This window comes from Anolis sagrei, chromosome 2, assembly GCF_037176765.1.
Source record: "Anolis sagrei isolate rAnoSag1 chromosome 2, rAnoSag1.mat, whole genome shotgun sequence".
Lineage (NCBI taxonomy): Eukaryota > Metazoa > Chordata > Lepidosauria > Squamata > Dactyloidae > Anolis > Anolis sagrei.
This window is the reverse complement of record NC_090022.1, coordinates 149,519,638-149,537,507: the sequence shown is the minus strand read 5'-3', so window position 1 is coordinate 149,537,507 and position 17,870 is coordinate 149,519,638. Positions and strand designations below refer to the sequence as shown.

At 42.3% G+C, this 17,870-nt stretch overlaps 1 protein-coding gene across 1 annotated transcript in view; it reads right to left on the bottom strand.

The window, feature by feature from the left end:
* PPP1R1A (protein phosphatase 1 regulatory inhibitor subunit 1A) overlaps positions 1–17,870 on the bottom strand; it is a 141,433-nt gene that overhangs the window by 21,756 nt on the left and 101,807 nt on the right. Inside the window, exon 3 of the mRNA XM_060763810.2 lies at positions 1,025–1,062. Within this exon, the coding sequence (XP_060619793.2) occupies positions 1,025–1,062 (38 nt within the window). The remainder of the gene's footprint in view (positions 1–1,024; positions 1,063–17,870) is intronic.

Sequence of the window (17,870 nt, the reverse complement as noted above, 5' to 3'; positions counted from 1 at the left end):
CACAAGGGTTTAACCCACTGCGGACATAATATAATATTATACAATATCTTCTACAATTATAACATATAATTATATTATATAATATTATATAATTATAATATTACATAATATAATATTTTAGTTCAATTGATAGGTCAGACCTATTTTTTTTGTCATTTTCAATGTTGCAGTCTACTCAGCAGCTACCTACAGGTAGACTGTGACAAGATCTGCCATTGCAACCTTTTGGTGCCTGCATGTTCATAATCAGCAATGAATGTCTTAGATTCCTGCTGTGTTGGAAGCATTAATTATATCCCTAGTGTAACAGAAACTAACAAGTCTAATTTCTAAATGTTTGTAGGGGATAAATAAATATGATGTTAATGAAAAGAGGTGAGTGGAATAAAGAATTATAGACTGTCTGTGCAAATTAAGCAATGGAAAATTATCCTCACTCCAATGTCTAGCCAAAAATTGATGTTCCAAGCATATTGGATGCCATTATGCCTTTAAAGGAAGAAACTGTCTACTAAATGCTGGCAATGCAATACAATCAGTTCTCTACTATGGAAGTATAAAAGCACATCCATGATTATGCCTGTCTAGGAATCTCTGCATTCTCCAGCAATATCTTATGGTTACCTTTCACTGCACTGGAGGACCTAGAGATTCACCTTCTTCAATACCATATTGAAACTGCATTAAATGGTCAGTGTAGATGGGGCCTCAGGATCAAAATGGAGTGTCATCTGATACCGCTGCAGTTTGATACCACTTTAATTGCCAAGGTTCAATACAACGGAATACTGTATGTTGTAGTTTGATGAGACACCAGTTTTAGTTTGGCAGAGAAGGAAAAAGAACTTTTTAAACTACAAACCCCAGGATTCTGTAGCATTGAGCCATGACAGTTAAAGTGGTGTCAAGATGCAATAATTCTACAGTTTAGTTGCATCCTAAGACATATCACACCACTTAATTCTTCTTGTTCACAGCAACTGGCCTCCATTTGCTCACTTGCAGGAGTAGCAAGAGCACATACCTTCAACAAAGGGTTGGGAAGTCGGTCTTCATCGATTTCTGGAAAGTGGAGACACATAAGAGATAATAGAGTGAAAAAACCAAGAGATAAAGTTGTCACAATGAACAGACATCATCATCATCATCATCATCATCATTATCATCATCATCATCATTATTGCATTATGTCGATGTGAGTGACTTTGACTATGAGGAGACATAAGACAGATTGGGTTCTATTGGTTAGGCCAAAGGATGGTTTGGATAATACTAGTAAGAGTTTATATTTTTCAATTGTTTAATAACTGCAAGGACACAACTGCTCTCAAGCTAAAAAAAAGTCCTACTATGAGCACCTGTGATCTAAATGGTATTATTTGCATGTGTGCAGCCAGGCCACCCCCATATTAGCTTCATGGCCATTGGTTATCCTCTCTTTGGAGAATCATGGGAACTGTGACGGCGCGAGTGGCGCCACCTATGTATAAAACTGTTAATTGTAAGATGTATACTGTTGTATCATGTTTAATCCTGCCCCTTTTGCCATGTTTTTGTATATTTATAAGCATTGGTTACTTGTAGCTGTCAATCAGCACTGTTTGGCTCCACCTCTTCCTGCAAGAGGGGAGAACTTCCTCTTTCTTTTCATTCTACCAAGAGAGTTTCTGCAACATGGACGTGAGTAACAGACTTCATTTTTATAGGACCCTGTGAAGTTACCTCATAGCACCAATTCTGAGGTTTTACCCCTGGGACTCATGCTGTATGTCCAGATCATCCTGGACGACTACTGAGGAGACCCAGGCGCCTTCAAGCCAGTTCTTTTGGCATCAGAGGAAGATCCTGCATCTTCAAAATAGGCCATTTGAACTGGGGCTGTGATTTTGCTCCGGCATTGCCAGCCATTGAGGAAGAGGAAACCTGGTGAGGCTTCTCAGCTTCTAAACCCTTGGACCCAGGACTAAGAGAGACTATACAGTGTGTTTTCCTTCACCCCCCCCCCTAGAGTTTCCAGTTTATTGCATTGAAGAAATGACTTTGTGACAAATAAAACTTGTTTTGAGTTATTTACATCGTTTTGGGTTCTTGGGAGTTCCAGTTTCCTAAAGGAGGGCAAGAAGCACTCCCCTGGGGGAAAGAAGACACGTCCATCTCTCCTTTGTTGAGAATAATAGCCCCAGGCGCGACGGCACAGTGCTATGAGAAGCCTTCTTTTCCAGAAGTGCAAAAAGGGAAAAGAAGGAGCCAAAGGGTCTTATTTTTGCCAAGCTTATAGTTTTCTAAAGAAAAAATAGAATCAAAAGGAAGCCTGCCTTTGCCTTCAGAGGGGAAGCCCAGCTTTGCAAAGTGGATACATTTCCCTGGGGTTCCCGCCTTTTTTGCTTCTCAAGCAAGTCACAGCAATTGCAAAGCAACCAGCCTTTGCACCAGCCAGCAGCTCTGTGCAAAATTGATACTTTTGCAGAGTTTCCACCAGCTCCTTGCAAGCTTCTGCAGAAGTGGGTAAATTGTAACAACCTGCCTTTGCAGCTGCAGCAAACAAACCTGCAAAGCTACTGTTATTTCTGCACAGCCTCCAGCTCTCTGCAGGATTGATACTTTTGCAGGGTTTTTCCAGCCATCTTCTGCAAGCTACTGTTTCTTCTAAAGATTCCCGCCCTTTTCCAGAAGCAAGGCTTCTACAGTAATTGCAACATCCAGCCAGAAGCAAGCAAGCCTTTGCAAAGTCTCCAGCCTTCTGCACTTCCCGCCTTTTTTGCAGAGCCAGCCTTCAGCCCTCCACGGTTGAGGGGTGGGAGGAGACAGCCTTCACTTGAAGTCTGCCCAGCAACAGTTCCTGAGAGCTTTCAATAGGCTAAACAAAGCAAGGTTTACCTTTTAAAGAAAGCAACTATTGTAATTGTCTTTTCAAGAATTGCATTGCCTTTTTGTGTGCCTTTTTCATTGTATGCTTAAATTGTATTGCATTTGTACTGTTTAAAGTGTGGGTTAAGTTTCCTTTGAATTTTGCATTATGGCAAGTCAAAACTTTGAGGTCCCACAAGTTAGAGTCAAATCCCCCCACCCTGTCAGAGAAAGGCATCCCACAGAGAAGGCCATGTTCGGTTTTTTGCAGCAGGAAAGCCAACTTACACAAAGGTTTAAAAGGGCTTGGCGAAACTTACCCACCTTATATGAGTCAATTAAGGCTTCTCTTTGCCCAAAGGAAAAAGAAGTTCTTAAACAAGAATTTTTGAAGGCCTTCAATGATGGAAGTGCTATTGCAGAGGAAATAATTTATGTACTGAACAAAATTAATACCCCAGAGTCTTTGGATAGAGCTAAAGAAATTTCTTTTACCCTACAGGAAGAGAGGAGGCGCTACAGCGCGGTTCTATTTGAACCAGAGCCTAGTTCCTTATCCAAAGGTGCAGAGGAAAGGGTTCAAGGCTCCCCATGTGTAAGCCTTAGATCCAGTCTGCCTAAGCGTTCCTCTAAGGCTGCCAGCATTAAATCCAAACATTCATCTAGGCATAGCAGTTCCTCCCATTCCACACATTCATTAGTTAGCACATCTTCCAAAGCAGCCTACTATAGCAGAGAGGCTATTCGTTTGGAAATAAGGAAAGAGGTTTTGGAAGCAGAGGCGTCTGCGGAGATGGCTAAGCAAGGCCTGGCCTTTGACGAGGAGGAGCTCCTCCTTCAACAGGCCAAAGCCCAGCAGGAACTGCAGAGAGAAATAGAGTTTGCAGTGGCAAAGGCCAAGCAGGATACGCTACAACGGGACCTAGCTCTGCTCCAAGCAAAAAGAGACACAGCACAAAAGATAGCCAGGGCCAACGTTTTAGCCAAAGCTCTATCACAGGAGCTAACACAAGAAAACCTTAGCCTCCTGCCATCACAAGAGCCCATAGCAAAGGTCTCAGCACACCTGCATCTGGAACCACCTGTAGTGCAGGGTCATGTTTCTTTTGACCATCCGGAAGATAGTTCACCTGTTCCAGTGTTCGCGGCTTCAAAGCCAGCCTATTCCCCCAAAGTGCGGCAAAGTATGGCCGGGAGGGTGCCATCGTCTCTGTCAGAGTCCATCCCTGCAATTAAGCCTCAAAAATACCACCTGTCCGCGTGGGAACCAAAGAATGACATCTTTCTACAGGATCCAGTGTCCATCGGACTCAATCCAGTCATCCCCTCAGATTGGCAGGGCATGGCCGGGAGTGAACCACCACATCCATCCCTACATGCCAAGCCAACTGTCCCTAGCAGGGCGAAAGCTTCAGAGGTGCTGCCTGCCAGCAATCTTCTGAACCCAGCATCTCCTACCATCGTGACGAGACGTGTTCAACCAAAGAACATTGACTTTGTCACACCACAGCAGACTCCTCAGATGTACCCCTACACACCGGATTCGCAATTGGGATCCCTCCTGCGGAATCCAAGAAGAGACATCAGAGACAAAGGGGTCCAGAAATTCACTGACCGGCCAGAAGACTACCTTCTGTGGAAAATTACCTTCAAGAGGGCCATCCGAGATTTCAAGCTAGAAGCTGACGAAGAATTGTCCCTTCTTATGGCGTGGCTTGGACCCAGCTCAGCCGAGCAAATAAAGAGACTTTATGCTGCTCATGTGGCAGACCCCCAAAGAGCATTGTCCACAGCGTGGTCTCGTTTGGACCAGCGCTATGGTGCGAGCACCGAAATAGAGGCATCTCTCATGGATCGACTCAACAGATTCCCGTCGCTAAAGATGAAAGATTGTAAACAGCTTTGGGACTTCAGTGATCTTTTGTTAGAGCTAGCTTCAGCCAAAGGAAATCCAGAGCTGCCAGGATTGGCATGTCTGGACCAGCACACGTCGCAAAGTCCCATTCTCTGCAAACTCCCCTTTCCCCTTCGAGAAGCTTGGGGGAAAGAGGTGTTCAAATACAAGGAGGCAAATGCAAATATATACCCGCCCTTCAACTTTTTAGTGGATTTCGTTACCAAAGCAGCTCGTGAGAGGAATGACCCTCAAACAGGTCTTCCTGCTTTGTACCAAGGCCTAAAGCCTGAAAAGACCTCCAAAGAAGACAAAGTGCAGGGCAAAGAACTTAAAAGGAATTTGAGTGTCAAGATGACGGACACTACTCCTCCAGCTTCTGCTCAACCAGTCAGCAACAACAGCATCACCTGTCCCATTCATCAACGGCCACACAGCCTAGCTGAATGTAGAGAGTTCGCGAAGAAGCCCTACAAAGAACGGCTCCAAATAGTCCAAAAGGCCAAGGTGTGCTATAGATGTTGCGGCTCCACTATTCACTTCTCCAAAGACTGCAAGGAGAAGGTGAAATGTCAACACTGTAATAGCATCAAGCATTGCTCTGCAATGCACAACTTCGACTCTACTCAATTCAAAGCAAAATCAAAGTCTTCTGTCAAAGAAGAAGCTAAAGATGATCAAAGGCCTGCAGAACCTCAGGTAGCTCTCAAGGCTCCTGCTGTTGCCTGCACCAAGCTATGCCAAAATAGCAACAAGCCCAGGATTTGCCACCCAATCTGCCTGGCAGAGGTGTATCCAGACAAGCAGCCGTGGAACAGAAAAAAGGTCTACGTCGCCTTGGACGCCCAAAGTGATGCTTCTCTTGCAACCCCAGAGTTCTTTGACATGTTCGACCTTCACAGCAAGACAGTGGAGTACACCATATCCACTTGTTCAGGAAAGAATAAAATGTATGGCAGAGTTGCGACAAAGTTCAAAATTTCGCCTTTTGGACAAAAGGCCAGTTATGAACTTCCTGACCTCATAGAATGCAGCCTGATCCCCAGAAACAAAGAACAAATAGCCACAAAGGAGGTGGTACAAGCCCATCCTCATCTCAAAGGCATCCAAGATCTAATTCCAGCTTTAGACTTGGAAACAGACATCGTCATGCTTATCGGCGCAGACTGTCCCATGCTGTTCCGTGTTAGCAACCAGATTGAAGGTCCTAAGGGATCCCCCGTAGCTCAGCAGTTGCCTTTAGGATGGACGGTGTTAGGTCCGGTCTGCCTGAACAAGATGTTCCAGCCTGTCACAAAAAGGCCTTCACTAATGCAAGGATGTGCCAGCCACATTTCAGTTTGTTGCCAGGGAGTAATGCCTGATTACTCTTCCATCTTCGAAGTCACAGAGAGAGATGAGCAAACAGCCTTCTCTAAAGATGAACAGAAGTTCCTTGAGATGATGAACAACCAAGTCACTCAAGACCCTCAAGGTAATTGGATTGCGCCTCTACCTTTCAAGCCAGAAAGACCGTCTCTACCCAACAACAGAGATGTTGCCCTTCATCGTCTTCTGTCCTTAAAAAGAAGGATGTTAAAGGATCCCAAGGTGAAAACCCAGATCACCCAGTTTGTGGAAGACCTCTTCAGCAGTAACTACGCTGAGCCAGCCAGTGCATGTGCGGAGGGAGAAGAGCAGTGGTTCCTGCCGTACCACAAAGTGACACATCCTCAGAAACCCGACAAAGTCCGCATTGTTTTTGATGCTAGTGCTGAATGTCAAGGCAAAGCTTTGAACCATGTTCTTCTTAAAGGCCCCGACTTGCTTAACAGCCTGCTTGGAGTTCTTTTAAGGTTCAGAGAAAAGAAGTATGCAGTAATAGCCGACATACACAAAATGTTTTATGCATTTTTAGTTTGCCCAGAACATCGAAAGTTCTTGAAGTTTTTATGGTTTAGAGATACTGAATCCCTCTCTGACGTGACCGAATACCAGATGAGGGTTCACGTGTTTGGTAACACTCCGTCTCCGGCAGTTGCCAATTATTGTTTAAAAAAGACTGCAGACAAATTTGGCCATTTGTTTAGCCAATCAACATCAGTGATTGTCAACCAGAACTTTTACGTCGATGATCTTCTTACGTCCTTTGATTCTGCGCAACAAGCTTCAAAGACAGTTAAAGAAATTCAAGAAATGCTGAGCAAGGCCAACATCCGTCTTCACAAGATAAATTCAAATAGTCCAGAGATACTTCAGGCCTTCCCACCAGAAGACTTGGTGGAAAAGGATGCATCAAAGTTGTTTCAAGACTTGAACGCTCAAACCAGTCTAGGTTTGTTATGGAACGTAACTACAGACTGTTTTACTTTAAGAGCCCCCAAATTGGGCAGAGTCACCTCCAAAAGACTTATGTTGTCTGCCATCAATGGCATTTACGATCCATTGGGTATAGTGTCTCCAGTGGTCATCGCAGCCAAATTGCTTTTCAAACAAGCAATTCAGCGCAAGCTCACCTGGGACCAAGAGCTTCCCCAAGATCTCATGTCACAATGGAAGAATTGGACTTGCCAAGCACAAGGCTTAGAAAACATACAACTGCCAAGACAGTACATAGCAAACAGTTCCTCACCTTCAGAGATCATGGAACTGCACATATTCTGCGATGCATCCACCAAGGCCATCGCTGCAGTCGCATATGCCAGACAAAGAGGCGTCAGTACCTGCTCTTCAGGATTTGTGATGTCAAAGGCTAAAATAGCACCCATGGACTCTACAGTACCCAGATTAGAACTCTGTGCCGCTGTCTTAGCCACTCAGTTGAGTCAAACCATCAGAGAAGAAACTGGACAATTGTTTCAAAGGGTATTCTTTCACACAGACAGCATGGTTGTGTTAGGTTACCTACAAAACACCACCAACAGATATAAAGTTTATGTTTCAAACAGGATCAACACCATCCTGAAGAGTTCCAACTACAATCAGTGGCATTACATATCCACTTCAGAAAATCCGGCAGATGTAGCGACTCGAGGAACATCAGCCTCAAAGTTGTCTAAGTCATCTTGGATCACCGGTCCCAAATGTCTTCAAAATCCTTCCTTTCCAGAAAGCATCGCAGTGCCCAAAGACACTGTGTTGCCAGAAATTCAGTCTTGCAAATCTACCATCGATGGCCAAGACTCACCAGGACAAGGTTTAAATCCAGCCAAATTTGAAAGATTCAGCAAATGGACTAGACTTCAGGCAGCCATTGCCAGGCTCATACATTACATCACTACCAGAAACAGTGGTGCAATTCAGCCCCAAGATCTTTCTAGAGCCTCAACAGTCATCTTGAGATCCACTCAAAGACATTGTTTTTCAGAAGAAATAGCCTGTTTAGAAAGTAAAACATCCTTGCCCAAAAATAGTTGTTTAAAGGACTTGAACCCCTTCCTGGATAATGAAGGTCTCCTTAGGGTTGGAGGTAGACTAAAAAGAGCAAAGATTAGATCCTGTGTTAAAAATCCTGTAATTTTGCCACACCATAGCCACATAGCTCTGCTGTTAACACAGCATTTCCATGCAAAGGTTAAACATCAGGGAAGGACATTTACTGAGTCTGCCCTAAGAAACCATGGGTTTTGGATTGTTAATGCTCGTAAACTTGTTGGTAAAGTGATTTACAATTGTGTTAAATGTAGACATCTTAGGCGTGATTGTCAAAGTCAGCTTATGGCAGATTTACCACCAGATAGAACAGCTACAGACCCCCCATTCTCTCACATCGGTATTGATGTATTTGGACCCTGGGAGGTCACTGTAAGGAAAACTAGAGGTGGTAGCGCCAATTCCAAACGATGGGCGGTACTTTTCTCATGCCTTGTGATTAGAGCAGTACACATAGAGATAATTGAAAGCATGGATTCATCTTCCTTCCTCAATGCCCTTAAAAGGTTCATAGCAATCAGAGGCCCCGTTAAGACCATCAGATCTGACCGTGGTACCAACTTCATAGGCGCTACCAAAGAGCTCAATTGTCTGGCCCTATTTGAAAGGGATGAAACCATCCATGATTTCGCAAACCAAGAGCAAATAGTTTGGATGTTCAATGTCCCTCACGCGTCCCACATGGGCGGTGCCTGGGAGAGGATGATAGGTATTTGCAGGAGGATACTCAGCTCCATCCTAACAGAGCACAAGCATCTCACACACGAAATGCTTGTCACATTCATGGCTGAAATCTCAGCCATTATTAACAACAGACCACTTGCCCCGCTTACCAGTGACCCAGACAATCCACAGTTGTTAACTCCAGCTTTAATTTTGACTCAAAAGGTTCTGGGTTGGAATGATATCATGTTGCCTGTTGCAGAGGGGTCATATAGAGCCCAATGGAAACACGTCCAATCCCTGGCTAACCAATTTTGGAAGCGTTGGAAGTCGGAATACTTGAGTTTACTACAGAAAAGAAAGATTTGGCAACATGAAACTGTCAACGTGAAGGTTGGAGATTTGGTGTTACTTAAACAAAAGGATGCTCCTAGACACCAATGGGCTAAGGGTATTGTGTCTAAAGTATATCCTAGCTCTGACAATAGAGTGCGCAAGGCCCAAGTTAAGGTCGTTTCAAATGAAAGGGTTTCCTTATTTGACAGGCCTATTAGCGATATGGTTGTGTTGTTTTCTCAAGACCTACAGTCTTAGAGCTATAAAAGTTAAAGGTGTTTAACTTCATTTTTGTTTAGATTTTCGAAAGTCCGAAAATCTAGGCCGGGAGTGTGACGGCGCGAGTGGCGCCACCTATGTATAAAACTGTTAATTGTAAGATGTATACTGTTGTATCATGTTTAATCCTGCCCCTTTTGCCATGTTTTTGTATATTTATAAGCATTGGTTACTTGTAGCTGTCAATCAGCACTGTTTGGCTCCACCTCTTCCTGCAAGAGGGGAGAACTTCCTCTTTCTTTTCATTCTACCAAGAGAGTTTCTGCAACATGGACGTGAGTAACAGACTTCATTTTTATAGGACCCTGTGAAGTTACCTCATAGCACCAATTCTGAGGTTTTACCCCTGGGACTCATGCTGTATGTCCAGATCATCCTGGACGACTACTGAGGAGACCCAGGCGCCTTCAAGCCAGTTCTTTTGGCATCAGAGGAAGATCCTGCATCTTCAAAATAGGCCATTTGAACTGGGGCTGTGATTTTGCTCCGGCATTGCCAGCCATTGAGGAAGAGGAAACCTGGTGAGGCTTCTCAGCTTCTAAACCCTTGGACCCAGGACTAAGAGAGACTATACAGTGTGTTTTCCTTCACCCCCCCCCCCCTAGAGTTTCCAGTTTATTGCATTGAAGAAATGACTTTGTGACAAATAAAACTTGTTTTGAGTTATTTACATCGTTTTGGGTTCTTGGGAGTTCCAGTTTCCTAAAGGAGGGCAAGAAGCACTCCCCTGGGGGAAAGAAGACACGTCCATCTCTCCTTTGTTGAGAATAATAGCCCCAGGCGCGACGGCACAGGAACATAATCCAAAAATGCAAACCTTTTCAAACTCTGGCAGAGAATTCTGTATACTTGAGCCATCATTTTCTTCACGGAGAACTTTGAAGTCCCAGAAGCCTAGCTCCGGCTGAGCTACACTATTAGCAAAGTGAGTGCAAGCAGTTGCAAATGGTACTACTATGCCAGTGAAAGGAGCCCCCAGTGGTGCAGCGGGTTAAAACTGTGAGCTGCTGAACTTGCTGGTGGTTCGAATCCAGGGAGCGGGGTGAGCTCCCACTGTTAGCCCTAGCTTCTGCCAACCTAGCAGTTTGAAAACTGCCAGTTTGAATATCAGCCAGCATGCCAATACCTTAAATCAAGAAATAGTTTACTAAGATCTAAAGAGATACGCACAGGAACACCTCAGCAAGCGAGAGTCCAAAAGTGGCAGACTAAAACCCAGCACCTCAATCCATGGCTAATACACTGTCTACACTGCCATATAATCCAGTTCAATGCATATTAATCTGGATTTTATATGGCAGTGAAGATGGAGCCTAAGTCTGAACTGAAATTAGAAATGGATTCCACCAATATGACCATCAAATGCTAGTAAGAGCACAAACAGAGAATGTATAGTTCTCTTGATGTTACTGACAGACAAATGCTACCATTCCTTATTGTTGGCTATTCTGGCAAGAGGCAATGGGGGTAACAGTTCAGGAAGATTGAGTGCCACACATCCATCATCCCTGACCTAGGGAAGAGCATGCAGTTTCCTTGTTAAAATATGTTCTGAGTACTAATTTGAATCCAAAAGACTAACGATGGCAGCATCAATGCTCTGCTAGATGCCTATATGAGGCATGATCACAAGCAGAAGCAATCTCCTCTAAAAGCATATAGAAAGTAAGGCTGCTTTACATCTTTTCAAAATGGCTTCAAGCAATGAACTCAATCCTACCAAGGTAAGCCTGTGTATCCGGGGAATTGCAGCATCCAAATCAAGGCTCTCCATGCATATCTCTTTGCAGGTGGCCTGAAGCTATTTCCACGATCCAAAAGTGCAACAATGTGCCCTAGCAAGTCCACTGATGTTATGGTGGTAGTGGTTGTTATTACTGAATAATATCCCATCTTTTGTCCAGTTTGGGGTGCACAGCAGTTTACAACAGTTACAAGCTATATACATACAATTACAATTAATTACATTAATCAAAATATCATTAAACTAGCTATAAAATAAAATTAGATAAAAGCATAACTATCAAAACCAAGAAATAAACAAGTCAAAGACACAGCTGTATTAGTTTATAACAGGTCATCTTAAACTTTTCCACTTTGAAACCCTTTTCGTCCTGAGAATTTTTTCAATGACCCCAGGTATATAGGTATAGAAATTAGTATAAAAATTAAACATTTACTGAGACCAAACCAGCATCTTGAAGGCTTGCAAAGCAGGCTGATTTTCCTTTTTATAAAGTACAGCTGAAGCGTTTTCTGCACTGCACATTGTTGCTAACAGATTAGTGTACATGGGTGATGTTCAAAAACCTTTTACTGTTCCCAATTTTTGGCACCCCAACATTGAGCTCAGGGAACATGCAGTTTAAGAAACAGTGGTCTAGAATATCAGTACAAATAGGGATCTTTCCTCAGATGCATATGAAGGAGCAGACTTTGGGTGTCATCTAAACAGCAGAAGTAATGCAATTTGACAAAAATATGAAATCATGGGGATGTTACGTAATGCTACCAACTTAATTTTTCTCATACTCTAAGGCAGTGGTTCCCAACTTTTTTTTGACCAGGGACCACTTTCCAAAAGGGTTACAAATCCATTTTTTTGATAAACTTTACATTCAATTTGGTTATTCGGGGGTGCTGATTCAGAAAATTGCATTGGATGGACCACAGTTCTAGTTTCTGATACAGAACATATGCCATCCAGGAGTTGCTATCTGCTCACCCACAGAAAACCTCAGCTCACAGGTTGGAAACCACTGCTCTAAGATGATACAAAATCCCTTTGCAAACAAATAAATACAGAGAGATAGAATGGCATAATTTGGCAAGACTCTGTTTCCTTGAGCAGTCAGACTTCAAAAAATTTTAAGACTTCTGATTTTTTTTTTAAAAGGTTTTTAACCATCTGTAGAAAAATAGCAGGGAAAGTGCTAGTCTAGCCTTTCTTGGAAGGGAGTTTCAGAGCCTGGGAGTAAGGATAAGTAATGCTTCCTTCCCCAGCTCTGTACCTACCTACTACTGAGCTGGACTACAAGTCCCCTCATCTTCCAGCCAGTGTGTAAAACCAAAAGCCATTATCAGCTCTGGTAAATGTCCATGGTGGCTAGGGAATGATGGGTGTTGTAGTCCAATACTTCTGAAAATAATAACACATCCGAAATGCTGCCTAAATCTAACTGCAGAATGGCTGAACACTGCTTTTGTTTACAACAAAAGTAGGTTCAAAAGAATCACCATCAACTGAAAATATTTATCTTTACCAATCAACAGGCATTTCCTGCCAGCTTGTTCAATGCAACAGGAGAAGAAAGTTGAAAAGCATCTGAATATCAGCTGTGACATTAAGAGGGGAAATTAATTCTGTGGTTGGGTGTGTGTTTGTGAAGGGAAGGCATCCATTATAGCTAAAGAGCATGGGGAGAAACCAATTTAATCATAGGTGTGCACTACATCTCTGTGTGAAGTCTGCCATCTTCTGATCTGGGCACTGTGCCTGGATTTCTCCAGGGCAAAGAGGTGCTCCTAAGCTGATGAGCATTTCCTTGTGCCAGAACTCTTTAATGCACAGGTTGAATTTCCAAGGTAGGTGAGAATTAAGAAAATAGAAAGTTAATGCCAGCCAGAGCTCAGTGCAGCTTCAACTTGATTTCATGCCAGGACTCTACTGTTCAGCCTGAGAAACCTCACCTTCAAATCTAGCATAAGGTCCCTGAGGTCTTTTTTGATTCATTAAAGATGGGAATAAAAAAACAGACCCCAAACTTTGTTTTTTTTTAAAAATCTAATACAATGCATCAAGAGCTATGGGCAAAAAGGCTAGAGACATTATTCTACCCTCACTCCCCTTTTGGCACTCACATCTTTTTTATTATTATGATGAACGTATTAAGATCTTTTTAATTTTAGTTACCAAACAAAACTGCCAAGAAAAAGAAGAAATAACCATAAACCCAATTTATTAAACAAAGACAGATGGTTATAGATGGAAACATTAACATGTGTTGTGAAATTTGATTCTGAAACCTGCTAATTTAATGTAAAACCAAATGTTTTGCAAAGTTCCACATAGACAGAACTAAGGCAACCATCTCCCCACCCGCAACCCACATCTTAAGCTTCTGCACATGATGATTTAGTGGTTTGTGAGGGAAAGACTGAGGACAACATTCAGCTCCATTTCTATAGCTGGAATCACAGCAATTGGTACACTCTGGGATATTTCATAAAGCCACGAAAATGAGCCCGTGTCCTTGGGCCAGTCACAGTCTCCCATCTTGATTTACTTCAAAGGATCAGCAGGGAGCAGCCAGGGGCCAGACTGCTGTTGTGGAATTATGACTGCATTACACAGTCATAACTGTTTTGTTTTCATCTGCCATAGTTTAGGGGACACAAAGGAATGGAGAGTCCCCAATCATCACTTCTCAGGCAGCAACCACTGCAATTGATAAGGGTCTGTTCCCATGTTGCTAAGCTGACTGACATTCCCATACCCCTTTCAACCCTGCTTTACAATGGAGATTATCCACAGGTTGGAGTGGGAATATCATTCAGCAGCTTCCCAGCTGATAGGGGAGTAGACCCCTATCAATTGAAGTGATTGGTTCCTGGCACATGGGGGTGGGGATGGGTGGGGATCAGGGCGGGAGTCACTGTGTAGCCCCAAAGCTATGGTGCTTACACATTTGTAACTCCCTAACAAGATTCTGGACAAACTTTCTAACTTGAGCTCACTGGAGAAAAGGTAGTATATCAATGCAATAAACAAGCTACTCCACACTCTGAAGGAAGGATTTGTCTCCCACAAAGCAAGTTATGGAGCGTTTCACTGAACAATTGAAAAGACCCCATCTCACCCAATTAAGGATTTTAAATACCACAGTTTCATTTAAGAAATCACACATACACATGCCTCATTATTCATGTCATAATCAGTTATTTCAATGAATGCCAATGAGAATAAGACTCTTTTTTAGTCTATGAGCATTCCAGTCCAATAATTATTAAGGTTAAGAGGTTTTAAGTCAATAAAACTATGGATAACTTGGGATGGATGGGTGATCTGTTTTGTATTCACATGATCCCACACTACGCATCTCATGAAGGTTCTTCATCTTTCCCAGAAAACTGAATTCTGAAGTTTTGAACCCATGGGTCTTGCCTGGGATAGATGTGGAAATCAGGAAGCAAATGAAAATGGAGGGCAAGAAAAAGTGATTACAAGTGAAGGAGAAACCAAGAGAAGGGGGTTTTGGTGGGAGGGTGGATTTTTTATTAAGTCATACAGGTAGTTTCCTTCTATCTAAAGTTTAAAACAAGGGCACTGGGATGAGGAAAATCATAGACATAATTCATCCTGGTATGGCTTTTAGAATGGTCTGTTGTCGTTGTGAATTTTCACATAATTTCCAACATCGGGCTGAATCCTATTTTCAACATAAGCGTAACAGAATCTGATGCATCGACAATGATTTCCTGTTGAGTCATGGCTGACACATACAGAATCTATAATAAACCTCTGCAATAAAATCTTATTTATTATAGATGCACGTGCTGGACTGAGTTTTAAAGAGGTGTTGCGTTCATACATTGAAAATAAAGTCAACACATACTGGTGGCTATTCTCAGTGACCCAATACTTGGCCAACTCTGACTGACTATGAATCATTCTGCATCATCCTGTTCACAATATGATCTCTCATTGACTAGGATCATTCATGTGACTCATCCCAGAAAGGTCAAGAACTCATTTTTTTTAATGGAGCTGAAGCAGCAGCCAGCCAAAGAAACATGGCAACCAGCATTTTGATATCATTAAAATAAGTGATCATCAAGTGAGGTGGAAACATCTCCAGCCTCAAGCACTTTTACATTTTTGGCTGTGAAATGCAAAACAGACTATAAGGGTGAAGTCAAGTGTTTGCCTGTATTCCACACTCTCTGCAAAGGGTGCCGAATTTGGAGCATCCCCGTCACCCAGGAAACGTAACAGGCTGTTGCCATGAGAACTAGGATTATGCTGGACCGCTACCCTCCCTTCTCCTTCACTCTGGGATCCTAGAAGTTCCCAAATCTGCTCTAACCAAGTTCCAAGGCCCTGTACTATAAGATGGAAACAGATTGTATAAAAAACATATGTACCTAAGATGAGTGAAAAAAGGAGTCTTCTTAGCACAAAACTAAAGGATCTGAGCTTTGATGTGTACCCTCTGTACTGTGCCATTTTGGAGTCAGTGAAAAACAAGCCCTATAAAGTTTCAAAAATGAGTTTCAGGAGGGTTGATTTCCTGCACAACAAGCACTAGGCCAATGTGTAACCATTCCCCACTATTGCCTCCCGTGATTTCACAGATCCTCAGGCTCTCTTGGGCACCTGTTTGAGTTGTCTGCCATTTTATATATGGGACGACATCTTACTACACCTTGGTATATAATGGGACGTGAACATCCATGAGTTTTGGTATTCAGAGAAGGGGCCGGTTCTGGAACCAAACCTCATTAGATATTAAGGCCCCACTGTAGTACTTTTGACATAAAAATTTGAGCCAGGCCTAATGGAATGTCTTAAAACTGTGTTATTAAATCAAGAAACCAGTCAAAGGAAGTAGTATGATGGGAGGTGACAGGTTCAGCCTAAGGTATTTTGCTATCTGATTGAAAGGACACAATGTTTTCCTCCAACTACAGAAGGTGGTGAGACTGACAAGAGTTGTATTTTGACAGGAGCATCTTGAGAACTTAAGCCATATGTATTGTTAAGACCTGCGGCTTCGGAGTTTCCCTGTGGGACTTTAAGAACTATATGGTGGGGTTTCCAGATATTGTACTTTTCCAACTTTTGCTTTATTTCCCCCCCAAAAAGCATTTATTTATTTATTTGTTTGTTTGTTTATTTATTTATTTAGGAGATTTCTATGCTACCTTTCTCCAGAATAGACCCAGGGCACCTCACACATCATATTTAAATATATATATATATAAATAGTTTAAAACTGTAACTAAACAAGTATTAGGTAAAGGTTTTCCCCTGACAATAAGTCCAGTCATGTCTGACTCTGGGGGTTGGTGCGCATCTCCGTTTCTAAGCCGAAGAGCCGGCATTGTCCATAGACACCTCCAAGGTCATGTGGCTGGCATGACTGCAAGAAGCGCCGCTACCTTCCCGCTGGAGCTGTACCTATTGATCTACTCACATTTGCATGTTTTTGAACTGCTAGGTTGACAGAAGCTGGGGCTGACAGTGGAAGCTCTCACAGCTCCCCGGATTAGAACCTGCAACCTTTCAGTCAACAAGTATTAGAGGTTCAATAATCCTTAAGAACTTTTGATATTATTGAACATTTAAAGTTAAAATCGATTTACTTAGCCCTAATCTTTTTTTATACTGGTTTTAAACCACTTCATTGGATGTAATGCAATAGCAGATTCCCAGATTAGTTTAGTGTTTCCACCTTATTTTATTTTCTGGTTATTTAATATTTAATGTTTATTTTACTTAAGTGATATTTGTCTTTACTGTTCTAATGTAGCACAAATCCTATGTAAAATCATACTACATATTTTTGTCATTAATATTGAAATCTGAAATATATACAGAAAGTCTATATATTTCTGTATCCATAAGTGCCTGGCTTATGTAGCATGGTTATATGTAAGATCTACCCATTTGTACATTCATCCTTTTGCGACAAACAAGTTTGAAATAAATAATCATGTTAAAACAAGCAAGTAAACCCAATTCTTCCACTGACAAAACACCTTCCTCTCAGGGAAAGAGGCCTTGAAGATGTCACAGGGACTATGTAGTCAATGACCACCACAAGTTATTTCTGCAGTGCATCTACAAAGCTTCTTCAAACACTTCTGCCAAGATCTGTCCTAGTAAAGAAGCATTTGAAGTTGAGCTTTTGGGAAGAACAAAGCCGACGCCCAACATGATATTTGTAAAGGCAGTAGTAGTTGTTTGAGTAGCTCCTCCACGATAGATGGTATTTTTAAAATACCAACATGATATTTGTAAAGGCAGTAGAGCTCTTTGAGAAGCTCCCTAGCAATAGATGGTATTTTAAAATATTTCAAAAATATCATCTATTGCAAGAGAGCTTCTGAAACAACCCTACTATCACTACAAATATCATATCATTCCCTCAAAAGCCCAACCTCAAATGCGAATGTTGAGTTTAGCCTTTGTAAGCATTCCTTGGGAAACAAAAACCCTGTTCATATGTATGCACTGTCGAAGATTTGACATCCTATTATGCTGGCGTTGGGAGGCACTCCCCACCCAAAGCAGCATTCAATATTTATGTGTGCCGCAATGGTAGCTCCGTATGCTAGAGTACTCTTACTTTTTCTCCCCCATTTCACTAACAAACACATTTTCACCCTACTTTCTGCAGTGGCGGCTGTTGGGTCTCAGTGGAAGAGATGATTTGGA